Genomic DNA, 26,664 nt, shown 5'->3' with positions numbered 1-26,664 from the left:
ATTCTAATGGAAGCTTTTATGGAAAAAATGCTAGGTTTCTAGCATATTGATTTACTGTTCTTCACAGACTGCATTATAATCTGTAATGAACTGCAAATGTAACACACTGGCCAACCTAAAGAGAAACCTTTTACAGAAAAGGCTTGGTCCTCAGTGGCCACATATATGCAAGATGCTTTGAGCACAGTAGACTAATTCTACTGCACATTAGCACGGGTTTTGCCTGCCAGGCTAATGTGCAGTAAAATTAGTCTATTATGCATTAATATCACCAAAAAAGCATGCGCTGGCACTAAAGCGCAGTAGCACCAATTAGTAATTACAGGTACTAAACTTAATGTGCTGTAATTACTGCTCATTAATGAATGTGTTAAATGTACCCAGTTAGACCTCAGTTAGAAATAACTAAAGTCACTAGAGGGAATATATTTTACTGATGAAACTGATCTGAGGACTGAAATCTGCCTCATTTGTCTCCAGTGTAGCATTGACACAGACTTGGAAGAACCTGGTTATGTCAAAGACAGAATTCAGTCTTTGGCATTGTTCATCAATTGGAATAAAAAATAACGAAGAAAATGCAACATTGAAAAAGGTCTCTTGAAAACAAAGAAATGAGCACTCTCAAGCAGAAATGCCACAGGACAAAACTTACGGGATCTGGGTTTGCTAGATGTATCAAAAGCCATACCAAGGTGGCAAGACTATACTAGAGTAGTACATCTCAGACATTTAATCTTCAGATGATAGTGATAATTACCAATCTTCTACCCTGGAAGGCTGTTATTACGGAGGGGTCAGCAAAAAGGCTGCATTGAACTTTGATTTGTAGGCACCCATATAACTTGATGGAAATAACATTTCTATCTGAAAATTGTGTACCTGCAGCTGTTATCAATAAATGTAAGATAATTCTACCTGGGAAATGCTCTTAGGAAAGAAATCCTATAATTGACAGCATTTTGCATGCAGGCAGTTTGACTGTTTGAATTAACAGGAAGTTAGCAAGGGAGAAACTAACTGAAAAGTGCTTTATAAATATCAACAAGGAAAAAACAAAGCACTAAACAATTTTTTTTTAAGTTAAATTAATAATGTTTTGAAGAGTACTGTATTGGAAAATGAATTTTAGTAGATTTAGAAAAATTGGCAGTGTAGTTATCAATCAAGAGTAAAACTCCTATATTTCATAGTTCAGTGATTTGATGAACTTCAGTCTCCAAATTTAATTTTCAGACAGCAATTGAGTGTTCTAAAAGTATGAATAATACAGGCAGCCCTTGACTTACAACGTTGTAAGTTACAACGTTTCGCGCTTATAGCATTTATAAATTGACACCCAGTTTCAACTTTCTGACCTCAGTTTCGACTTTACAACGCTTGATCCCATGCCATGCCATGCCAGCGAACAAGTTCGCTGCATCACCCATCTCCCTGGAGAACATCTGTCCAAACTTCCTTGGACACTTTCTTTAAGAAAACAGACAAAACTCTAAAAAAAACCTGCAGCTGAGACTCCTGAGAAGACTCCAGCCAAGAGCCCTTCAGAAAGTCCAACCAAGAGGCTTTCAGAAAGTCCAGCAAAGTCCCCTCAAAGAAGTACTTCCAAATCAATACGATTGCTATTTACAAAATAAATACATTATTGTAGCTATATTATTCATCTATAATTGACCGACTACAACATTCTGGGTTATTTTTGGTGAAAATAGGGTATTGGGCCTTGGTTCAGGAAGCAATCCCCCATTTATAATATTGTTCTCTATGGGAAAATTGGTTCCGAGTTACAACATTTCGACTTAAGACATGGTTTTCAGGAACCAGTTGTGTCATAAGTCTGAGGACTGCCTGTATTCTAACTTTTCCAGAGGGAAATTTTAAAATTTTGCCCTGAGGATTACACTTCTTACTTGCTTCCCTCTAGCTAGACAACCAATTAGCACTAACTCAAAATTCACACAGTATCTTTATGCCAGATGTAAGCCACAAATGAAATTAAAGAGAAAAAAGAATTCCCTTCTTCTTCAATAATATGTTCACTTATGCCAAGAAAAGGTGAGAGAGCTCTTAGAATCTGATATATACTGCTATTTTTCATGTATACTTACGGTCTGCAGCCTTCCTTCCTGGGCTCTATACATCACTGATCCAGAGTCTATTGAAGTAAGTCTCACCATTATTTTCAGTAGAAGCTGAGTTGGGCCCACGCACCTCAGACAGCCTCTCATTTTTAGTTTCTGATTCTGTCCCTTTCCTCAGGTAGTGACTCTTATGAATGTCAACTCAGGTCAAGTGAAAAGTTTTAAAGTGGGTAAGAAACTGGCCAAAGGGGAGACAAGAATGGGTAGCATTGAAGGGGGAAGCAACAAGCAGGATGGAAGTTATCAGTGTGGTTCCTCAACATTCAAGTTTGTGACTCATCTTGTTTAATATTTTCATTAATAATCTTAGTACACATAATGGAGCATGCTGATGACATATGCTGTTGAATCAAAGTTGGAGAGGTAGCATCCATTCAGAGGAGGAATTCTATACCATATAGAAACACCTAAATGACCTTGAGGACTAGCGAAATAAAAATGGAAAGAAATCCAGTAGTACACAATGCAAGGTTATGCACTTGGCAAATGACAGCAAAAACTTCTGTAATTGAGGAGCTCATCAATAGGAAGCAGATGAGGAGGAGGATAAGGGTGTATTAAGTGATTACAAAATGAATGACCTGCCAGTGTGATGCTGCTATGACAGACAAGTGCAGTTATAGGATGTATCAGGAGGAGCAATTCTAGAGAGACAAGGAAGATCTAAAACCATTGTACAAGGCATTGGTAAGACCTCATCCGGAATACTGTGTACCATTCAAGTCACCCGTGTTTACGAAAAATGAACTAAAGCCAAAACAGGTGCAGATAAGGGCTACTGGGATGCTCAGAAGAGTGGGAGGTCCTGAAGAGCTGAGTTTGTTCAGCCTGCCAAAACAAAGACCAAGAAGAGATATGATTGCTGGCTTTAAATATGTAATGGTTGGGGGAGTTGTAAATACCAGGGAAGGTAAACAACTATTTAAGCTAAAAGACAATGGCATCTCAAGCACAAATGGGCATAAAAACTGGCCATTATTAAATCTAGACTGGAAATTTGAAAAATGTCTTGGATCAATAACAGTTTAAAGCAGCCTCTCAATCAGAGTAGTGGAGGCACATCCCTTAACTGCTTGTAAGACAGAACTCAATGGCCACATCCAGACATGCATGGACATTTGGTTCCCCGGGGACAACTAGCAGCAGTGCACCTTGTGCCACCACTAGTTGTTCGCAGGGAACACCTGTGCTACACGCACTCTGGCACATGGCAAGATACCCTGGATGGGGTAGGGGAGGCTGGGGCCAGTACTGGGCTGGCCCCAGCAGCCAGACCTGGGGTTCTGGCGGCCTCCTGGGGCTGCAGCTGTGTTGCTCCTGCCATGCAGAGCCTGGCTGGCAGCAGAACATAGCTCTGGCTGACCAGGCTCCAGCTTTGGGTGCACCACTTCACTTTTTTTGGTGGCTCCCTTGCAGTGTGGAGAACAGCTGAACATGTGGCTCCACAGACATGTCTGCCACACCACATACTGGATGGCCATGCTCGTCTGGACACAGCAATCAGTTTATGAAACAAATTATGTGATGGGGATGTCTGTGATCACAGGGGACAGCACTCAATGAGGCAGGGGGTTCCTTCCAGTTCTGTGCTTCAAGTGAAGGAAGGTTCGTTAAAAGGTAAGCTTGTGGCTCCATAACCAAAGTACTTTTTAATTTGTTAGCTGCCTTGCTATTTGCTAGAAGGGGACTGTGCAAGGTAGGGACAGATATGGAAATGGTAAAGTAAGAGTGGTTTCCATTTTAAATATCTTAGGGCGCATTTATGTGTCACCCTACAGCGACGTAGTGACACACTACATCACTATACGTTGTGCTATGGCAACGTAGTGGTCACGTGAGTCCACATGTAATCAGCAGCTATGTCGCTGGCGCTACAAACTCCCCTGTTGTAACGCACTGCTATGGTGACATAGTGGCAAAATGTGACCATGCGCCATGGGCATGGTGCAGTAGGGGCAGTTACTGCACCATGCTTTACTACTTCCCATGTAGACACCCTTAAGTTTTTAAAGAACTCCAGCATGCATAGAATCCTTCCCTCCACCGCACATACTCCCATAATTCACAGAGATAGGATTCCTTTACTGTACACGTATGCCATATCCATCCTTGAAGAGGTCAACAGGGTGGGGAAGTAACAGTTTGGTGGTATCTCTACTGAAGTGCTGTAATTAAGTCGGTGGTAGTAAAGGTGTCCTACAAAGTTAATGCCAACATTTGTTGCCATTTAAAAACTAGGGAAATTTCCCTATACATAAATGTCTGCTCTGTTTTTTGGGGGGAGAGCTTGTGAAAAGGTATGTGCTGCATTAAGCAGTTAACACCCTATTCTTTACCCTTTACATCAGACATAAAACCCTCTGTCTCCTAACTCACTCACTGACTAACTGAAACCTGCACCTGGATGAAAAGTTGTTGAAGTTGAACTCCTTGGGAAATCCTTTGTTACTGAACATAAGTCAAACCAATGGTCCATCTAACTTAGTATCCTGTCTTCAACAGTGGCACTAGTGGATGCTTTAGAAGTAGAGCGCTGAACTGGGTATATCTGGAATGATCTATCCCCTGTTCATTACTCTCTATAGCATCCACCGTCATTGGTCTAGTGATGTAAGAGGATACAATCCTGATGGATCTGTTTAATAGTTACTAATAGGTCTATCATCTGTGAATCTGTTTAGTCCCTTTTTGAACCTGGCTTGTCTATCTGCCTCTACCACTTCCTATGGTAATGAATTCCACAAGTTAAGTAAATGCTACATTAAAAAGACAACTACCCTTGATTTTTATGTTGCTTCGCAGCTTGGTGTGTTTTCCAGAGTCCTTGGTGCAAGTGTCCAGAAAGTCAGAAGCAAAACACTAGCTAAAGAGAATAAAATTAACAAAACCCTATTTCTGTGTATGACTAGTCAAACAAACAAAAGATAAGTTATACTTAAGTCATTTCCGTTAAGGAAAAGGGGGAGGAGAAAAGTGAAAATAAATATTTCTACTTTTAAATACTTGTAAGGCACTGAAATACTGTACTGATGGGAACTATAGATAGGTAGAATAGCAAGAGGGTTAAAGTTGCTCAGATATGTATACAGGCAATTTGTAGTTAAGGTGATGTTGACCTACAGGTAAAATTCAGTTCCCTTTATTTTAGGCAGTCTCATTGGTGCCTTCGATCTACAACAAACTCCTCTTCATTTCTATTGTAGATCTGCCCATATCATGCACATACAGTTCCCTAATAAAAGTGCTTAGAACTGGATGCCACTTTTAGAGCAAATAGGAAATCTTTTCCTGTGCGTATTGTAACTGGCAGTCAAATTGAGAAGGCATTTGTACATGATCTTTAAGGAATTAAGTATGTGAATGGTAGGTAGTCCATTTAAATTCTTTTACATTGTAACTTAGTAGAGAAAACTGCCTCTCCCCAACAAACTCCCTTTGCCTTGCAAACTAGCTTCTCCATTTATGCCTCATGAGTGCTTTTTTCAGTTGGGGGCCTCTCAGAGCTTGGACACAGAAAACCTATTTACACTGGTGTAACCTTCATTAGTTTTGTGTGCTGATAGAAATTACACCAGGATCCAGATGAGCAGCTGTCCCAGGTAGCTGCATTTAGTAGCAACTTCTAGAGATCTTGCCACCAGGTGTGGAAACAGACATCACTTTTGTATCACAATAAACATTTTTATGGCAGCACAAACTGAAACAAACAGATGTCTGTACCTTTATCATGCCACAAATGCTCAAATTTGTGGCTGCACCAGAAGGTGGTAATAAATTGGGCCACTTCATTGCAGGCCATGTCTGTTTGTTTATGGTAGGAAAGCATGGGCAGCACAAAGCTGCCTGTGATGTCCTACCACCCTGAAGCAGGGGCTCTGTGGCCTTGTACACTCCAGGAATTCCCTGGAAGGAAGGGGCCTCTCAAGCCTTGGGATCACTTGGCTCACTTTCTCCACTTAACCAGGTGTGTCCCTCCAGGGATGCCTCTGGGTAAGCAAGGAAAGATGGGGCTTCAAAGCACGTGTCTGCAACCAGGGATTTCCAGCTTGCAGACATGCACCCTGTGCAGCAGTGATACATATGGGACATGGGCAGGCAAAACATGGCCCGTGGGCCAAATCTGGCCCTCCAGATGATTTCATGTGGCCCGTGGGTGAGTGCCTACCAGTTCACTGTACCTAGCCCAGTCCTGGGCTGCCCCTGTTGTGCTCACATGGGGCCAAGCCCCACTCACCCCTGCAGGGGCAGCGCATATTGCACCCCTGCAGGACAGCTGTGTCTCCAGCCCCACAGGTAGGGAAGCGACAGTGGGCAGGGGAAGTGGTGGCAGTGGCGGTAGGCTGGTGGGTGGAGGGAAAGGAGGCAGGGGAAGAAGTAATGGCAGTGGGTGGGTGGGTGGAGGGAGAAGGTGTAGTGGGAAGGTGGGGAAGTGGCAGGGGATGGGCTGCAGTGGGGGCGAGGGAAATGTATTGTACGCACAAGGCGTACAGAGTGAATTAAAAACAAGTGGGAATCTTATCGAGATAAGGCACAACGCTGCATTTATTGGAACATAAAACATAAAAGGAATAAAGAACAATAAGGTTATCTGCTTCACTCATTCCATACATACTCATTTATTCATTCATTCATACAAAAGAAACAAGCACACACATAGCTAGTTAGACAGTCCTGCAAAAGTTAAGGTGTTACCAAGTTCTAAAGATGCTCAGGTCAGTCTGGTGGCCAGCCAGACTGACCATGAGGAATGGAGTCAGGGCTTGTTGGACACGTCCAAAACTCCTTCTTGCAGGTGGACAGACCCAAAGCCTTTTCTTTGTGTTCACTCTTTATAGTGATAGCTGTCCATACAAGCCTATGGATTCCGTTGAGTCAGACGTGAAGGTCATCCTCCTTGTCCCAGTGGCTGGTTGGGATTTGTAGGAGGTGATATTCTGGCTTTGCGGTCTGCAATCTTTGTGGGGGTCATTGCTTGTAGTCTTCAGCTGTCAGGGTGAAGGTATGATTTAGTATTGGGTAATCCTTAACTGCTGACTCAACATGGTTGCAACCTTGAACTGTTAAACCACAGAAGGCTATTTTCACCTGCTGCAAGAAGACTGTCTTCCTTCACATTGTCACATACATGCATCACTTATTCTTTCATTACCTCTTTTCAAACATGCCAGACATACCACAGGCCTTACATAAACATTTCATTATAAAAATAGCAATATAAAGCAATTACAGCAATTATAGCCACTGCAATACAACAAGTGGCAGTGGCAGCAGGGGGTGGGAGTGGTGGTGATGGCAGTGGAATAGAGGGAGTGGCGGTGGCAGCTGCAGCAATAGTGGGCAGGTGGGGGAGGAGTGGTGGCAGCAGCAGGTGGAAGTGAAGCAGCAGCTGGGTGGGTGGAAATGTGGGGCCTGCGCCAGTGCCCCGGGGCCAGCTGGGACCCAGGGCAGGGTGGCATGTGTGCAGAGCCTGAGCTGGTGGGGGCATGGGGTCCACCTGCCTCCATCATGTAAGGCTCACATACAGTTCCTGGGTTCTCCGCCTGAGTCATGTGCCTTTAGGGGGAGTCCCATGTGATGAGGCTGGGCCAGCTCTGCCCCGCTCCCTGCTGCTCCAGCCGAGCCCCATGATTTGCACCCCCAGCTTCATTGTGCTGGGTTCCCCCTGGTGCTGCGGGGCTCTTGCATGTGAGCCTCGTATGATGGAAACAGCAGCCCAGCCACATGCAGTCCTGGGGTTTGCCAGGCCCACGTGCCGCTAGGGGACTCCACCTGCTGCTGCCGCTGACTGCAGGGGCTCTGCGCGATGGGGCAGGGGTGTTTGTAGGCGCCCCACACACACGCTCCACCATACACATGGACCTACATTCCCCCTACACACACACCCCAGCCACCTTCCCCTCCACACAACCCACAACCCCTCCACACACCCACAGCCCCCAGAAACCCTCCACACACACACACACACACACACACACCCCTCAAGCCCCATACCCACCCTCCCCCATACCCCACATACACACACATCCACCCACCCTTACCACCCCACGCTCCTCCACACTCCCCCCACAATATACAAGAGTAAGACTTCATTTTTAGCTGTTATGCAATCATCTCTCTATATATGATGCAAACGCACACAAATCAGGACAAAAATATATTTTTTAATAAAATTAAAATATTTTTATTGTAGATGTTTGATTTTTAGTATAGAATTTTTTTTCTGGTTCCAAGATGGCAAACCCCCTTCCCAAAAGGAGTACTTTTGGGGGTAAGTGGAGGGACTTCTGGTGGCAAAAGTCAGGGGTTAGGGGTGGGACTTCTGGACCCAAGATGGTGACCAGGGGGTGGAGCACCAGTAAAATGGTAGAGCTACTACTTGCGGCCCTCCAGCTAAAATAATTGCCCACTCCTGCCATGGGGGAATTCCTCTGCAGCCTGGTAGCACAGAGTGGGGATCACCCTGTGGGAGTTCCCCACTCTGCCCATGCAGGCCCAGACAAGGAAATCCTTCTGCAGGGGGATTTCCTTACAGGCACCTGCAAACACTGAAGGTGGACCCCTGTGGAACTTCCTTCCTGTATGCTTGCAGGCATGGGGAAGTGGCTGCAAGTAGAGGGGAGGAATGGGTGTTCCCCCTGCTTGCAAACATGCCCCAAAGTGGGACTTGGCAACTGGGGATGTTTGTAGACATCCCTGGAGCATGATCAGCATGATGTGGCATATCATAGCATAGCTGATTGTGCTCTACCTGGGACATCTGTTTTCAGCCTAGGTGATAGGGGAGCAGTTAGTAGCTTGCTTGCCTTGTTTACTCTGGGACAAGCGATGGACAGTGTACTACACTGGTGTAACTTATAATAGGTAGTTTTACCCCTGATTCTTTTGGTGACAGTTCTTCACTGGATCTGGCAAAGTTACCTGGTGTAGGGCTTTACGTTGTTTGTCAAATCCTGTTTTACACTGTCATCCATCTATGGACTTAGTTATTAATACAGCACAATGCTCACAATAGAGTAGATGGAATATGTCCATTTTCTCTAAATCCATTGGATCAATAAATACCTTCTGTCCAGCAAATACAGATCAAAATACCAGTACCTATTTCTTCTGTCATTCTACTGCTGCCATTCCTATGCTCTCCTGAGATTCTGTGCTCTAGAGAAAGAAGGGATCATGGATTCTACCAGGGCAGCACAGGCCAGCAGCATATGGAAGTAGTAGAGAAGAGATAAGTGTTAAGATCCATGTTAAATATCCTGATCCAATTTAAATGATACACAAAAAAAAAAGACTGCTGGATCCACGTACACTTGATCATTGGTCTTCACTGAAGATTTTAATTTAAGAACCGGATAAAACCAAACCAAGATGATAACATTTTTGCTTTCTTTTGTCTATTACTTTGCTTGTAGACCAGCAGTGGCTTATTAAGGAGCATAATCAACTGGCTGCACTTCAGCAGCAGCAGAGAGAATTTGCAGTGCAGACAGAGTCCAAGTCCTATGCAGAAGCCGAAGTGCAGAATACTGTTGAATTGGAAATCTGCCCTTCCCTGGTAGAGCAAAACCAGAAGAGACTGGTGCAGCTGGAGCTCTTGCAGAAATACTCCTTAAAGAAAGCTGAAAGAAACATAAGGCGAAAGAAGGTCAAATTTCAGTTGGAGAAGATTGTCAAGAAACAAAAATTACTGGAGGCTAAAAGAAAACTAGAGCAGCTGGAAGCCAGTTGCTGGCTCAGTGAAGATAACTTGAAGCAGACTCAGACCCTGAACCAAAATGCTGCAATAACCCCCTGGCATCACAAGTTGCAAAGGAGAAACAAGTCACTGGGTTCAAGTTCTTTGCCACAGATAAGATACTCATTCTGTAACTGTCACCCACCTCATATACGCAAGTAAGTAAACTTCCCCCTATATTTTTCAAAATTTCTTCAAATGTAAGTTACAGTTGCTAGATTAGTCTCAGATGATACTGTAAAAACACCCTATGAGAATATATTGCCCCAAATTTTCATAGATTTCATAAATGTTTAGGGTCGGAAAGGACCTTAGTAGATCATCAAGTCCGACTCCCTGCCCTGGGCAGGAAAGAGTGCTGGGGTCAGGTGACCTGAGCCAGGTGCTTGTCAAGTCTCCTTTTAAAGACCTCCAAGGTAGGGGAGAGCACCACCTCCCTTGGAAGCCCATTCTAGTTTTTGGAAACCTTCACCAGAAAAAAGTTCTTCCTGATGTCTAATTTAAATCTGTTCTCTGTCAGTTTGTGGCTGTTGTTTCTAGTAACTCCAGGGGGTGCCCTGGTAAACAGAGCATCTCCTATTCCACGCTGTCCAAACCGACACATTTGTAGATGGCCACCAAATCCCCTCTCAGCCTTCTCTTGCAGAGGCTGAAGAGATCAAGGTCCCTCAATCTCTCCTCGTAGGGCTTTACCTCCAGGCCCCTAACCATTCAAATAACCCTCCTCTGTACCCTCTCAAGGTTTTCCACATCCCTCTTGAAGTGTGGTACCCAAAACTGAATGCAGTACTCCAGCTGCAGCCTCACCAGTGCTGCATAGAGGAGAAGTATCACCTCCCTAGACCTGTTCATGATGCACCTGCTAATGCATGATAGTATGGTTAGCTTTACTGATCACTTAGTCACATTGACGACTCATGTTCATCTTGGAGTCGACTATGACTCTGATATCCCTTTCTGCTGATGCGCTGCTTAGGAAGTCATCTCCCAGTCTGTAAGTGTGTTGGAGATTCCTTCTCTCCAGGTGCAATACCTTGCACTTATCTTTGTTAAACTGCATCCTATTCTGCTCTACCCACTTTTCCAACCTGTCCAAATCTGCTTGAATCTGTTCCCTGCCTACTAGTCTGTTTAGTTTGCCCCATAATTTGGTGTTGTCTGCAAATTTAGAAAGAGTGCTTTCCAAGCCCTCATCCTTCATCTTCACTGATGAAGATATTGAACAGCACTGTTCCGAGGACTGAGCCCTAGGGGACCTCACTGCCCACATCCTTCCAAGTCAATACAGACCCATCCACCACCACTCTCTGGGTGTGTCCCTTAAGCCAGTTCTCCACCCACCTGACCGTGTAATCATCTGTCACAGCTGCTTAGTTTATTTATGAGAATGGGGTGAGACACTGTGTTGAAGGCCTTTTTAAAATCCAAGTAAATGACATCAACCTTGAGTCCTGCTTCTCAGCATTTTGTGACCTGGTTGTAAAAAGAAACAAGGTTAGGTCAGGCAGGATCTACGTGCTACGAACCCATTCAGAAAGGCCTGAATCTATTCAGGCTCCACAAGAGAAGGCTGAGAGGGGATCTGGTGGCCATACCCCCCCCACACTCACCGGGGGGGACCAGTGGAAAATAGGTGAGGCTCTGTTGCCCCGGGCACCACCTGGGATAACAAGGAATAATGGCCACAAATTGATTGAGAGCAGGTTCAGGCTTGATATCAGGAGACATTACTTTACGGTTAGGGCTGCCAGGTTCTGGAATGGACTCCCCAGAGATGCGCTGCTCTCCCCTACCTTGGGGGGTCTTCAAGAGGAGGTTGGGTAGATATCTGGCTGGGGCGTTATAATCCTAGCACTCATTCCTGCCCAGGGCAGGGGGTCGGACTTGATGATCTGTTCAGACCCCTTCTGACCCTAGAAACTATGAAACATACTGGTTGCCCTTTAGCATTGTTTTTCGTGCTGGATTCCCACAAATGTAATCCTTAATAATTTTTTCAAAGGTTTTCCCGAGGATAGAGATGAGACTAACCAGCCTATAGTTATCCGGATCCTCCTTCCTCCCTTTCTTGAAAATAGGGACCTTTTTCCAGTCCTCTGGGACCTGTCCTGAGTGCCACGAGTGCTCAAACAACCATGCCAGTGGTTCTGCTATGACACTGGCCAATTCCTTCAGTACCCTTGGATGAAGATCATCTAGGCCTGCTGACTCGAACACATCCAAGTGTCCCTTCACTAGGTTGGCGCTAACTGTTGGTGGGTTGGTATCCCTCCTGTGCCTGCCTGTTGTCCAATTGGGAGATGTAGCAGGGCCAGAATAGCTACTCAGGTGCCGGTTGCTAGGATGACCAGAGGGAGTCAGTGTCCCACATCTGCTAGCAGTCAGCTGACCGGAAGGGGAGGGCCTGGCTCCCATTTAAACACCAGGACTGAGGCCAGGGAGGCAGTTCCCTCCTGGCTGCCAAAGGGGAAGGAGCTCTCCTAGAACAACCAAAGGAGAGAGCCCTGGCTGCAGGAACAGCTTCTGTCACTGCGGAGGGACAGAGTATTTCCCGGTAGGGTGAAGGTTGTTAAAGCCAGGCAGCTCAAGTTTGTTATAGCCAAGGGGCTCACATTTTGTTTACTGTTTAAGACTGGTGGCTTGTGTGAGGCTATTAGGGGTTAGAGGAGGCCTCATAGGGGACCCACAGCAGTGTGGAGATCCCAGCGCCAGCAAGGGCGCAGCATTCGGGGTGCACTGACCCCAGCCCCAGAGAGGGGGCAGCAAGAAGCCCTAGAGAAGGGGGCAGCGTTTTGGAGAAGCCCCGGAGAGGGGGCAGTGAGACAGCGAGAAGCCCCAGAGAGGGGCGCAGACCCTGGCACCAGCGAGGCTCATTCTTAAAGAAGCCGGGGAGCTCAGGTGTGCCTGTGGTGCAGCTTGGTGTTGGTAGTTGTTTTTTTTTTTTGTGGCCTGGGAGGCTGTGGGCGGGGTCATCCCCTGGTTTTGGGCTTATGACCCTCCATCTGTGGGGCTGGCGCCCGAGCCTCTGGGCCAGGCTCCAGATTGGAGCAGGAAAAGGGGCCACGGGCCTCAAGACAATAGAAAAGGCCAGAGCCTTGGAGTCAAACCCTGTTTAGTGGGTTTAGACGGGAAGGCCTAGCTAGAGAAAATCAGGGGTCAGTCTCACATAGGGGAAAGGCCCCAACATACCCAAAACAATAGGCAGCCTCCTGCTCACACGAACATCATCATAATTTCCATCAAGACATGGCAGGTGAGTATAGGGTGAGACATAAGAACCCTAAAGAAGGATCCAAGGGCGCCCCACACAAGGCGCGGAGTACTAGGAAGATGGCGCTGGGAAGGGCGACTTGTTACAGGAGATCTGTCTTGATCCGTGCTCAGGAATACAGAAGCAAAAAAACTCATTGAAGGGATCAGCTTTATCCCTTTTATCTGTCCCCACTTGCCCTAGTCTGTCCTGTAGAGGTCCTATGTTACCATGCACCTTCTTTTTGCTCCCTATACACCTTGAAGGACTTTTTGTTGTCTTTAATTTTTGCTGCCAACCTGAGTTCCATTGCTGCTTTGGCCTTTCTGACTCCCTGCAAGAGCAAGCCAAGTAGGTATACTCCTCCTTGGTGGCTACCCCTTCCTTCCACAGTCTGTATACCTCTTTTTTTTATCCCTAGGCTTTCCTGGATTTCTCTGTTCTGCCAAGAGGCTTTCTTGGCCTTTTTGCACCCTTTTATGTACAATGGGATTGTCTCTTTCTGTGCCTGAAGGGTTGTTCCCTTGAGGAATGACCACTCTTCCTGGACTCCCATCTCACCAGTGCTCTTATCCTTCAGTGCTTTGCTTACTAACCTCCTGAGCTCATTGAAGTTAGCCTTTCTGAAGTCTAACTCTTTTGCCCTACTGGTTATCTTCCGCACCTTTTGCTGGATAGTGAATTCTAGCAATTGGTGATCACTATCCCCTAGGTTACCCCGTATCTGCAGATCTCCCACCAGGTCATCCCCTGTAGCAAACACCAAGTCCAGTAAGGCATTTCCTCTGGTGGAACTGTATGCCTCCTGCGTTAGGTGAAGGTCCTGTATGTAGGTTAAGAACCTACATGAATAGTCAGATCTAGCTGACTGCTCCTTCCAGCAGATGTCAGGGTAGTTCAGGTCACGCATGACAACCACGTCCCTTGAGCTTACTGCCTCTGAGAGCTGCCTTGGGAATTCCAGGTCTAGCCCATCCTCCTAGTGTGGTGGTCTGTAATAGACCCCCACTACCAAGTCCCTTTTCCCCCATCCCCCTTGTATTCTGACCCACAGTACCTCAATTTGCCCCTCTTGATTATAGAGGACATGTATTAGTCCTTAACATAGAAAGCAATGCCCCCTGACCTCCTTTTCCCTGCTCTGTCGTGTCTGTACAGCCTATAGCCCTCAATGCCTAATTTTTGCTTTTGTATAAGCAAAAATATACCTTCAACTTATACAATCAGTCTCACCGCCCCTACCCTGTAAGTCACCTGACCTATAGTATTGCATATCACATTCAAACTCTATGCCTTTGCTTCTAAGTCGCTGTACTGTGCAGCACCCTGCCTTAACTTTCCAAGCGTGGAATCTCCTGTGCTTTTTGTCAACTGTACATTCTTGCCTTATTTAAAATAAAAGAAAATGTATTTTATCTTTACTGTATAGTCCTATACATTAGTAACTCAGAGTTGCACTATATTTAATAATGGCTGTAGCAACTGAGTCTTCATGGATGCAGTGCCTACTTTCTATTTCAGCCCTCTAACCAATATCATGAAAAATATTCCAGGACACGTAGCAGATGGTACAATAAAGACTAAGACTAAATAAGATTTTATTCTGCCCCAGGTAAAAACTTTTAAAAGGCATTGACATTGTTACTTCACTGTACTTTACATTCTATATTAATAATAGCATATTATATCATAGTCAGAAACTTAAGAAGCATCTTTAAAGATACTATTCAAACAGTAACAAGAGCTTCTGATTTCTTTTTCCCCTCTTTCTTTTCACAGTTCTTTGCTTAAGAAGGAGACCACCTCCGAATCCTCTGAATTATCTACCTCTCCAAATACCTGTCAGTGCCCTGAATGCAATCCACCAAGGAAATCATTGTCTGTAAATTATCTTCCCAGGACAGCTGAAGGCATTTCTGGGCGAGATGAGAGTGACAGCTGTTTCCCAGGCCACAGGCAGCTAACAAAAAAACTAAAGACATCATCATTTGGAAGTAAAAAAGGAGCAGAAAAAGACTGTGGTAGTTCAGTTAGCATAGCTCATGTCAACAAAGAGATGAAAAAATCAGATGATAACCCAGTACAAACTGAATATCAAAGCCAGGCCTCTCCAAGCTGCTCTCCTGATCATTTTAGAAAGGAAGGTGAGCCTGAAACCTTTATTACAGGGACAAGAGTGACAAAAGCCAAAGCATTAGGAAGTTCAAGTCAGCCTGCAGAGAAACACCTAGAACTAAAGGACACTCAGATTTTTAATAAAAAGACTAGAATGGATTTAACAGGAAAGCACCAAGATTCACTTCCGGAAGGCTTTACCAAGGAAATTAAAAAATCAGTAATGGGTGGAAAGCCATCATCAAGGCATCTAAGCCAAACTGCGAAGAACTTGAAAAGAGAGCCAAAGGCATCCTTGTTGAGCTACGACAAGCAGCCAGTGGAACAGCAGGAATTTCTGATGGCTGCAACTTCAGTAGGGAACCTTAATAAGATGAACACCCAGACACCACTCCATTACATTGAAAAAAAGTGGCACAGTGCTGAGATGTTGAGTACTGGGGTGTCCAAAGCTGTCACAGATATGCTTGGTAACTGGCAAGAGGATGGAGAAAATGAATTTTCTGATACTGATAGTTCCTATTCCGTGGATTCTCTTTCCTGTGCCTATGCTAAAGCCTTGACAGAGCAATTGAAACAGGAAGATTCAGACAGGAATAAATGCATCACCAACCCAGAAGATTCTGAAAGTGATGATAGTCAGATGTCACAGGATTCTCTGGCAGAAAAAGAAAGCAAAACCAAAAACCAAAATAAAAATCGTTTTTACAAGTTGAAGGTTCACCAAGATCCAATTAAATTTTTCAAAGGCAGAAATGAGCAGCGAGTTTCACCCTTGGTAACCTCTTGCATGTCACGCAGGAGATTGGCAAAGGCTGAAAGAAGCTTTTCCCTAGATAGCCTAGCAGATGCAGAAGAGGTGTTAATGGAAGATCTGGTAGAAGAATCCAAATCTGACTCATCTGATGAAATGCCTGCAGAGATATTCTGGAGGCTGCAGTCTCCTAGGGCACCAACCATACAGACAGAAGAACTCCATAAGCCAGAAGCCTGTAGCAAAGATATGAAAGAAACAAATTATGAACCAAATCTGAGCAGTTCTTTTTATCTAGATACTAAAATACAATCTCTTTCCAAAAATGCTTACACTCACCAATTGAAGGAAATAGAGGTCTCTTTTGTAGAGGAAGAAGGGGCTCTTCATCAAAGATTTTATTCTACAGGTGGAAACCCTTTGTTTCTCAATAATACTTGGTCTTCATATGACGCAAAAAGTGAAAACAACAGTGCCAGAATAGCAGTATCGTCTTCTCATGAACATTTAGAATTTCAAGATTCTTATCTGTGTTCTTCAAGCAAACCAGAACAGTGGACAAAGAAAGATGAGCTAAAGCAGTCAGCTGCTGAAGTATCTTTTGTTTCTGGCTATAAGCAGTTACACCGGATTTCTAATTTATCACTCAGCATAAATAAAATAAACTCAATTTCCACCTCTGGTGCATCAGAAATCCCATTACCAGAAACAGCAATACATCATCAGTTAGATGTAAGCCAGGTTCCTGAGAGTGGATCTTTACTGAATAAGACTCTTAAAGAAAATGCAAAGTCCGAAGAAAGTTCTGTCTCAGAATCTTCAGATATGAAGTCATCATTTGTCAGTTCAGTAGGACGAAACGCATCATTTGTCCCCATTTCAGCATCTTCTGCAAAACATAGTTATTGTGAAGTTGCTAGGGCATCTGATCCTAAACATGAACAGCTAAGTGAACCATCTATGTATGGGCCCAGTGTTGAATGCATACAAACATCTAGCTGTTCAGAAAAAGCCTCCACAGTAGGCACTTTGTCACATGTACGTGGAAAAGAAGAGGACACTGTCCCCCCAGCTTATGCTGAGCTAACCAAGGATCCGGTTTTTAGGGAAAAAACATTAGTATCAGCACCATTTGTGCATGTTTCACAACCAAGAAAAGGTTCTATACATGTAGAATTAGAAGATAACTTCTTTAGAACAATTGAAAAAACAGACATAGATTATGGCTGTGAAAGTTCGATAGCAGAATCAGAGGCGATAGATTTAAATGCTGTCGGTGCATCTATTAGTGCAGGTATTAGTGGATTTTCTAGAGATTTGGCTTTGCCTATATTAGGAACATCTGCAGTAAAGCAAGGAGTATTCGAAAATCATGGTCAGCTTTTTGCAAAAAAGGAAATATCAACATCTTGTGATAAGGATCTCTTTCTTAGCGACTCAGTAAATAAGAATGGGAACCATGCTTTAAAGGAAAGTTATACACTTCAGACTCCTGTTGAACAAAAAGAATCTGCTAGTAAGGTAGGGGGGACTAATTCAGTATTGATGCAAAAGATGGATTACAAAGAGATGTCTGCTGAAGAAATAACCATAGACAAAGGTTTTTCTTCTGGAAAAAAACCCTATCAAACTGATCCTGCAACCTTTCTTCAGGATACTAGTTATGACCAGTCCGCAACACCAATACAGACATCTCTGGAAGAAACAGTCTGTACGAAAACAAGCAGAGAGATCTTGACAGAAATGGCGTTGGAAACTACTTCATTTAGACATACTGAGGATTGCGAAGAGAAGGATGAGAAACTGTGTTCACTTAATCATCGTGAATTTGAAAGCAAAATTGATTTAACGAATGATTTCCATGAATGTTTACAAGCAGAAAATCCTGAATGTTGCTTACCACAGTATACTCGGGGAAACTCTATGATATGTGCTAAAAATAGAAGAGACAAAAGCAATGAAAATAAAGAACATAATTTTATTTCTCTCTCTTTAGGCCAGGAAGATGAATTAAGATACCTTAATGTGAATTTTAAAGGAAAAAATACTGAATTCTCAACTGCTAAAACTTATGATGTTAGAGGTGCATCTACTGTGCAATCTAACTCAGGTGCATTTGGTCATGGCACAACAAAATCTAATCTTTTTCAAAGTGTTTTTGTATCTGAGAAATATAATGAACAATGCCAAGGCTTTACAACAGTTAATGAATCTTGGAACTCTGCATCTAATCTCAACATAGAACCCAATGTCAAACAAAGTTGTTCTGGAATAAATTCCAACTGTTCCTGCCCAAAGTGTTATTTACAATGTCAAGAACAGAAAAACAAGGTGCATAAAGAGGCAGAAATTTCTCTGGGATTTGAAGTAGACATTTTCTCTGATATGCCAATTCAGAACAAATCTTTATGTGAATCAAAAGAAGAGAAAGAGGCTGCTTTTTTTTGTAAGGATCCCAATGAAAGCAACCGTTCAGGAGAGGTCTTGCTTTTTGGAGGGTCTAATAATTATATGAAAACTGATGCTAGAGAAGTATATGAATACAATACAACTAGATCAGCTAGTGCTTTCGAAGAAGGGAGTCCCTACAGTAATAAAGAATCTGAATGCTTAAAAAAGGAAGTTACTGCAGAAAGTCAAGTTATTCCAAAAGAAACTACAGTTCCCCATCAGAGTAAACAAATAAATAAAAATGAAGAAATACCAAAATTGATCAACAGTGTAGTGAAACCAGAAGGCAGTATTTTAGACATGAAATCTAGACAGAGGGAGAAGTTAAGTAATTACTCTGTAGTGGAAACCCAAAGTGATATTGTGGATAGAAGTTGTAATTTAGAAAGTAGCAGTCTAGATCAGAGACCAAAGGATCCCAATGAACTTGTAGTTTGCAAAGATCACTATGAAATTGACAAAGAGCTGTATATACCCGTACTACATGAAGAACCAGAGAAGGCATCATCTGGAGTGACTGTTGCTGAGGTGCGCTACACTCATGAATTGGAAGCAGTAGTGGGATCTGAGAGCTGTCTTCAGACAAGTACCTTTCACCAAAATCAGAGGAAAGAAAACATGGAAATAAGTATTTTGTTACCAGTCACTGATGTTGTTTCTGAAATCACTTCTTCACCTGAGTGTTCCAGCTCAACAAATCTCACTCAGAATACTATTGACTTCCTTGATGCTAATGAGGACTTGATGCGAATTAACAGAATGATAGAAAATGTATTGAATACTGACAAAATAGCCACAGCAAAACCAACAGAAGGCAGCCAGGAAAAGTCTTTAGAAGATGATGGAAAAGAACAAAAAATAATTTCTAGCAATAAAAGTGAAGTTTGCACAGCAGGCTGCTTGATGCTGGCCCATGAGAACTTTTCTCAGGAAAACAAAGTTGATGGAAGCAGAATTAACTCAGAAGTAACTGAGAGTGAAGAGCAAGTTAATGTAAAAGTGAATGAGGGGTTCATCAGCAGAAGGAGAGGGGAACTACATGCAGGCAAGAACATTGCATTATTTATAGAAGAGACTCCATCTCTAGGAAAGAAGTATCACAATGAAGAAATTATAAATGAACATGAGATTCCAGAAATATATTTGACAGCTTCTACACCAGAAGAACATGATGCTTTCACAGTAGACAACTCAAATAGTATCGAAATAAAAAAAAATAGTGGATTTCCTGACCTTTGCATCAGTATGGGCATAATGAATACATTGATGAAAGATGTCAATGAATGTGACAGTTCAGCTGATGATAGTGCTCTGACTGAGCAGCATAGAAGCAGAGAAGAATCTAAAGGACTTGTAATTAAAGAGAACAGCAATACACTTATGAGCTCTTGTACAGAATATCCTGAGAATGATGCATCAGAAAATTTGGATACAGATACTGTTGGAAGCAGTTCTGATATTGTTTATACTGATCCAGTGCACTCCATAGTACATGAAAAAGAGAAGGCACATCTGATAAATCTGGTAGTGGAGGCTAAAATAGATGTACTAAAAGAAAATGTGAAATCCTGTAAAGTACCTGTTTTTAGAACAGACAGGGAAAGGAAGACTTTCACAGACAACACCGAGGAGCTAGAATTGACTACTGCACACAATCAAAACGAACTTTCACCTGAAGATAAAGGAAATTGCCACCTGTCAAACGATGATAGCAAATTAAACAAGATCTTAAAAGAAAGTCAGTGGTTATTTAAAGATTTTGCTAAAAATAATGACACCAGTGGTTCTTCAGTTCCCAGTGACCAGCAGAGTATACCAGTAACTGTCAAGTCCTCTGAAGAAATCCAGCAATGTTCACTTGAGGTTTTTCCATGTCCATCTGTGAATGACCTGTTATATCTTGGAATAAATAATAGTGCAGAATGTGCACAGATTGATCCCACAGTCTTAAAAGAAAATGCAAAGCCAGTTTACAGCAATGCTGGTAGTGGAGTCATTCTTCCTTACTATGAAACATTAATGGGCAGTGATATGCATGATGAAACACCCAGTACACCTAATAGACAGTGTATAGATGAATCATTTTCTGATAAAATGCAAGATGAAGAAAGTATTTTTCAGCAAACCATGCTCATGGAGGAGAGATGGAGAAAACTCTTTGCATTAAAGAGCATTTCCAATTGTGCGGCACCTGGGCACTTTGGTAAGGATGACATGCATTCTTCTGCCTATACTTCAGACTGTTGTAATTCAGTAGCAGGTGCAGTAAGCCAAGATGTAAAACATAATTCATTTTTCTTGGAAAGATTAGATTCTTCTGAAACTATAATTCAAAATGTTAGCAATTCTCATGGAGTCCACAGAATGGGGTTTAGTGTGGGTAAACAATCAAAAGACTGTTTATATTTCTCAGAAAATGCAACGCAAGGAAAAGATGTTGTGGAATCAAGACCTGTGGTTGATTCACCAAGTTCAGAAAATTCAAATCTGCTTATCTCTACAGTATTGAAAGATCAAGGAGAAAAAATGAAGCAGTATTCACCTGAGGCCTCTTTGCAGGCAACTTCTGATGATATTAATTTAAGTCAGAAAGAACTTCACCCATTGGCACAATGTGATCCGACAGAGGAATGTGCAGTTGCAAACTGTATTAAAACAGGTTGTAAAGGTCTTTGTGAAAGGCTTCCTGATGTATTTACATATCAAACTGAGCACAAAGAAATTCAGACATACAAGACTCCTATAGAACTGTTTGTAGGATATCCTGATATTTCTGCATTTGCTTCTGAGAATGCATTGACTCTGTTAGAAAGATCTATTCAGCCCCCATGGAAAACTGCTGCTTGTGCTGAGGACTCTCCAAGATATAATATTAATCCTTATAATTCTAAAACTTCCACTAGTCTACTAAATAGTCCAGATTTAGTAGAAAGCATTGAAGACAAAATTGATGCTATTTGTTTTGAAAAAGCAAAATACTTCAAAAACGAATCAGCTGATCTGGGTGTTCCATTATGTTTTTCTGATGATCTTCCTACCAGTCAGACAGAAGATGAAGGCAAACATTGTTCTACCAGTAGACAAAACACAGACATGCAGCATGTTGAACTCACTCAAGAAGTTGTGGGAACAGATCAAGTAGAAGAGCAAAATCAAGATTCTTTCCTGAACTGCCATGATAAAAAAGAAAATATGAAGTCTTCACAGTCAGAGGACTCTGGTAGCAGTTCTAGTATGAAAGTACCAGAGATAAACTGTCTTAAATATCAAAGTCTTGAACAAATGAGCAGTAAGGAGACAAAACCTCTTCCCTTCTGCTCTGTAGAGGATTTTTCAATATGCACTGTATATCCAAGTTACAACAGTCTCAGTACCTTTGACACTTCCAATTCAGCAGAGGACTCAAAACCTCTAACGTTTAACCAACTTGAAGACTCATTGCAAGACACTTATTTGACTGACCAGCTGTCATCTACTGCTGCAGAACCTCACTCTGTACAAGAAGAAAAGGAGAGAGCTTTTCTTCAAGGATTTCCAAAGGCTTGTTACTCATCTTTAAAAATGTTTTCAAAATATCCTCTTACTAGTGACATTGGTTACAATGAAACTAGCAGATCTGACGATTCACACACAGCTACTTCAAACTGTTCAACATTTGCTAAAATACAAATGCAAGAGAGTCAATCTGACGATTCTGTGGTATTTGACCAGCAGTCATCTACTTCAGAAAATATTACATATTCTCCTGCAAAGGAAAACAGGCATGTTCCAATGTCTCATACAGAATCTACCTCAGATGCAGACCCTTCTGCAGACAGAAAATCAATCAATAAAAATAATTCCAAACTCAACAATGTTCAAGAGCGCTGGGATAAAATTCCACCTCAAAAAGGTTTAGAAAACCTTGAGAAAGTACATAATGATAATGTTTCTATGCCATCATTATCACCTTTTTGGGATAGTGCAAGAGCAACTCTTAATAGAGATGCTAATATTAGACAAACACCCAGCAGAAATGAGAGAGAATTGCATTCAAATACTGAAAAAGAAGTTTCTGTAACAGAGAGAAAGCAAAGAAAAATATTTTTAAGGAAAGACCACATGGAAAATCAAACCAGAGCATCATCAATTTCTGCCGATAACTTTGTGGACCCACAAATTGCAGCATCACAAAACCTATCTTTAGGAGATGCTGATGTTGATTCTATGTACATGTGCAACTTGTATTGGCCAGTATGTCCCACAGATAATGAAGATGCTTACACAGATTTACAAGACAACTGGCAGCCTGTACGTGCCAGTGAAGATGATCAAGGTAGACCTAATATAAGTGGTGGAAAAGATCTGATTCATAGCAAAAATAATACAAGTTTGAGCTTTGAAAGTCATACCAACAATGCAGACTATAATCCACCAGTGGCAAATGAAACTTTGAAGTCAGAAAGGCTAAAAGTTTCTGGAATGAATAGTGAAAATACCTCCTTCAGAGTTTTGCCAGAAGACAACTGTTTGCCTCCACAAGAATCCACATTGATGCTACTTAGGAGCAAAAAATCATGTTTTGCTACACAAACTACAAAGACCAACAAACAAGAGGAACAGAAATCATGTTTACATCATAGGCTATCAGCCCCAGCAATTGCTGTGATCTCTGATCTTGAATACAGCTCAGAAGCTTCTACAAAGACAGACCTCTCTTTGTATCCAGCGTCTAAGTCACTGCAGGAGTTAAATATGAGCGTAGAGCCTCCATCTCCAACAGATGATGATCTTCATGGAATTGAAAGATTTTCAAAGCAGGCATCAGATAATTTCATGCAGGCTAAATACAAATCCAGATTTCAGCAGAGATCAGTACAAACTAAGAGATTTGCAAACTATGATCCAAAAAATTTGCAAAACTATGGGGAGAGAACTCAACGCAGCCACTCCCGAGATCCCTCTCTTGTTCATTGTCCACCTGCTCTGGCACATATATCTGATAATTCTATAGATACAGATGCAAATAATACTTCGGTAGCACAGTGCAGTGAAGGGGAAGAACTGAGAGATCAGTCAGAAGAAACAGATTTGTTTTTACCAGACAATAAAGATACAATGCATTTTAGTTCAAGTGATATCAACCCATATATTCACCCATGGCAGCAAGATGGACCTGGCAAGATTGGTTGGAAGCAGTATGTTTTTGGGAGTGCAAGTGATGTCTCTTGCAATCAACCTCCTCTAACCCTGGATAATCATAAAGTTATGAGATGCTCTAGTGTGGATAATGGATTAAATTCACACAACTCCCCTTTTCATTCTCATCTCAGTTCATATGCTACTGCAAAAGTACTATCAAGCACTTTAAGCAGTGCTGAAGATCTTCAGGGATGGGATGACATGAGACGAGATTTTGAATCTACATATTCAAGTGACAGCACCAAACATTATGGTAATGCATCCAGTGAGACACTGGAGACCAATCCAGAAAACAGAATAATGAAGTTAAACAATCCTTCTGAACAACCTGTAAACACTTCCATGCAAGTTGATGAAATTGTACTACTTTACCCATCTAAATCAGAAATAGCCTGCAAAAAGTCACAAGGAAGTACTTGTGAACAGGGAACACAAACAATGGGTACAGGAAGATATAAAAGACACAGAAGGCACCGGAGAAGCTATACAGATGTTTCTGCAAGAAAGCAAGAGACAAATTTGTTTCCACAACCTTCTTCTTGGGGAAGCATGCAAAACTTGTCCATGCACCTGTCACAGCTTCTTCAGAACACTTCTGAGCTGCTGGGAAACCTCTCTCAACAAAACATCATAGATAGTGAACAGGAAGCCAAAAGCAAACAAAGATTAATTGATGTAGATACTGTAAGGGCTACTGTGTTGGACAGCTATACTCAAACAACAGCAGATATTGGCATTCAAACTGATATTTCAGAATACCTACGAAGCAAATACAAGGAAAACCTGATCAAGGCCACAATGGGAATTGAATTGACAAAGAGTCAGGAAGTTAATGTGATTGGAAAAGGAGTAAGTTCTGAGGCAGTAAAGAAGTCCCCAAAAAAGAAGGATGTAATTTTAGCTCTTCAAGGAAGAACTCAAGGAAGCAATGAATTGAGAAGGCAGAGTGTGCCTCATTTCAGTGATAGTACTGATAATGTTTTGGAAGATTCCTTTATGCATCTGCCTATGTTAGCTAGAGCCTCCACTCCCATCTTAGATTTTCTAAAACCACCAGTAAATGCACAACAGAATGTTGCTTTTGGCAGTACTAGGGTTTCATCTGTTGTGTCATCTTCGCCAAGTTCAGGACATGATGAATCTTCCTACACTGTTGTTAGTAGTCCTGGTTCTAGTAACTTTCAATCTACCACCTGCTACACTCAGGAAAAAAGAGGTGCTGATGAACTTGATACCACAGCAGAAAGAAAACGTTGTTATAAAAACAACTTTTTAGTTGACCGAGCTTCTTCACCTATTCTTACACTTAGTGCCAGTCCAAATAGTCAGATTACCTGTAGCAAGTCAGTTTGTTCTATCAGGGGTTCCGTGGAGCATCCTAATGATGCTTCAGGTTCCCTTATTAATCAAAAAAAGCATGGGCCAGGTCCTTCATCTGGCTCGGAGCCTCATGTCGATAATTTTTCACAAACAGAAGCAAATAGTGAATCTAGCCCTTCTAGAGACGACAAAAAATTAAGCAAGAAATCTGGAAACTTCTCAAACACAACCAAAGAGATTTTAGGAATAAATGTATCAAAAGACTCAAGGCAAAAGCACAGATTCACAGTTGATAAATGTACTACAATTCAGGCAAAAAGACTGTATAATTCAAGTAGCACTCTAGAGGTTTCTGGCCATGGGGAGCATTTAGTTGACAGAGAGCACATTCCAATGGAACATTCACTTCACTATATGTATATTACCAGGAGAGGAGGAGGCTCTTTTGGAGGAATTGGATATGGAAAAAACACTGGAGATGCCGATATATCTTTGATTAAAGACTGTTCTCAGACTTCTTGTATTGATGAATGTAGACGTTCATCTCTAAATTCTGACTTGCTTTTTAATCAAGAAATTAGCACATGTTGGTCAAGTAAGACAAATGTTGATGAATCCTTACAACATCAAGCAGAAGCCTCTTCTTCACAATTCCACAATTCCTGTTGGAAAAATCAAAATACTTGCTCTTTCCCACTTTCTGACATGAGTGACATGCAAATACCATTTCAAGATGATGATACAGCATCAGTCACTACAAGTGAATGTAATACTGAAATTCTTCTAAATGAGAATACATCTTTAGTGAAAACCCACAGGCCTCGAAGTTATAGTCTTCGTGACTTGCCCATGCACAATAAATTCAGCAACTGGTGTGGAGTGAAGGGCAGTCCTTCTTCTTCCTTACTTAGCTTGAGTGGCAGCGCTGCTGATTTACAAAATCAGGTGGAAAAGAATCTAATCAGTAAACAAGCAACTGAAACTCAAGGGAAATCCCAGCTTTCTGAAAGTAGAACCAGAGAAATTGAGAGGCTTCAGAGAGAGCGTGCCCAGATTATGTCTGGCATACACCTGGATCTGAACCAGCACCCTCTTACTGTAGAGCTTACTGAAGCAAAACTGAATTATGGCATTGGAGAAACCGATGCAATGTTGAGGATTCTTCAGAATGGAACTGGGGAGGATCTGACTTTAATTCCAATAAAACAGCAACTCTATGAAAGGTATATTTGTTTGTGGAACCTTATATGTAACGTAGGTCTTATGTTCAACATAAGATCTCATATTTTCTAATTGTTTAACTGAAGAACAGTGAAATGTGTGTAAAAAAATGTAGTATTAAGATTCTCTTATACATGGTAAATGATAAATTGAGAGCAAGATTTTTGCATGATTGAAGGAAGTAGGGAGGTTTACAAACTATAGAATTATCAAATTCTAAGTGTACCCTTTTATTAAATGAACAAAACTCATTAACAGATATGGAAATGATTACATGCAAATCTCTGAGTGTATTCCATTGATGAGATCCTGCAATGGAGAGTTTCACCTCTCTCTGTTTATAGGAATATCTTACAGCTACTCCTCGCTTAACATCATAGTTATAGATTCAGAGATACTAGGGTCGGAAGGGACCTCAACAGAACATTGAGTCCGACCCCCTGCCCTGGGCAGGAAAGAGTGCTGGGGTCAGATGCCCACAGCCAGATGTCTATCC

General features: G+C 42.2%; 1 protein-coding gene across 1 annotated transcript in view; it reads left to right on the top strand.

Annotated features, from left to right (window-relative positions):
- STARD9 (StAR related lipid transfer domain containing 9) overlaps window positions 1-26,664 on the top strand; it is a 238,447-nt gene that overhangs the window by 188,698 nt on the left and 23,085 nt on the right. The window contains exons 23-24 of the mRNA XM_019496557.2: window positions 9,554-10,034; window positions 14,906-26,170. Coding sequence (XP_019352102.2) covers window positions 9,554-10,034; window positions 14,906-26,170 — 11,746 coding nt within the window. The remainder of the gene's footprint in view (window positions 1-9,553; window positions 10,035-14,905; window positions 26,171-26,664) is intronic.

This window comes from Alligator mississippiensis, chromosome 2, assembly GCF_030867095.1.
Source record: "Alligator mississippiensis isolate rAllMis1 chromosome 2, rAllMis1, whole genome shotgun sequence".
Taxonomy (NCBI): Eukaryota; Metazoa; Chordata; order Crocodylia; family Alligatoridae; genus Alligator; species Alligator mississippiensis.
This window is presented reverse-complemented; position numbering and strand designations above follow the sequence as displayed.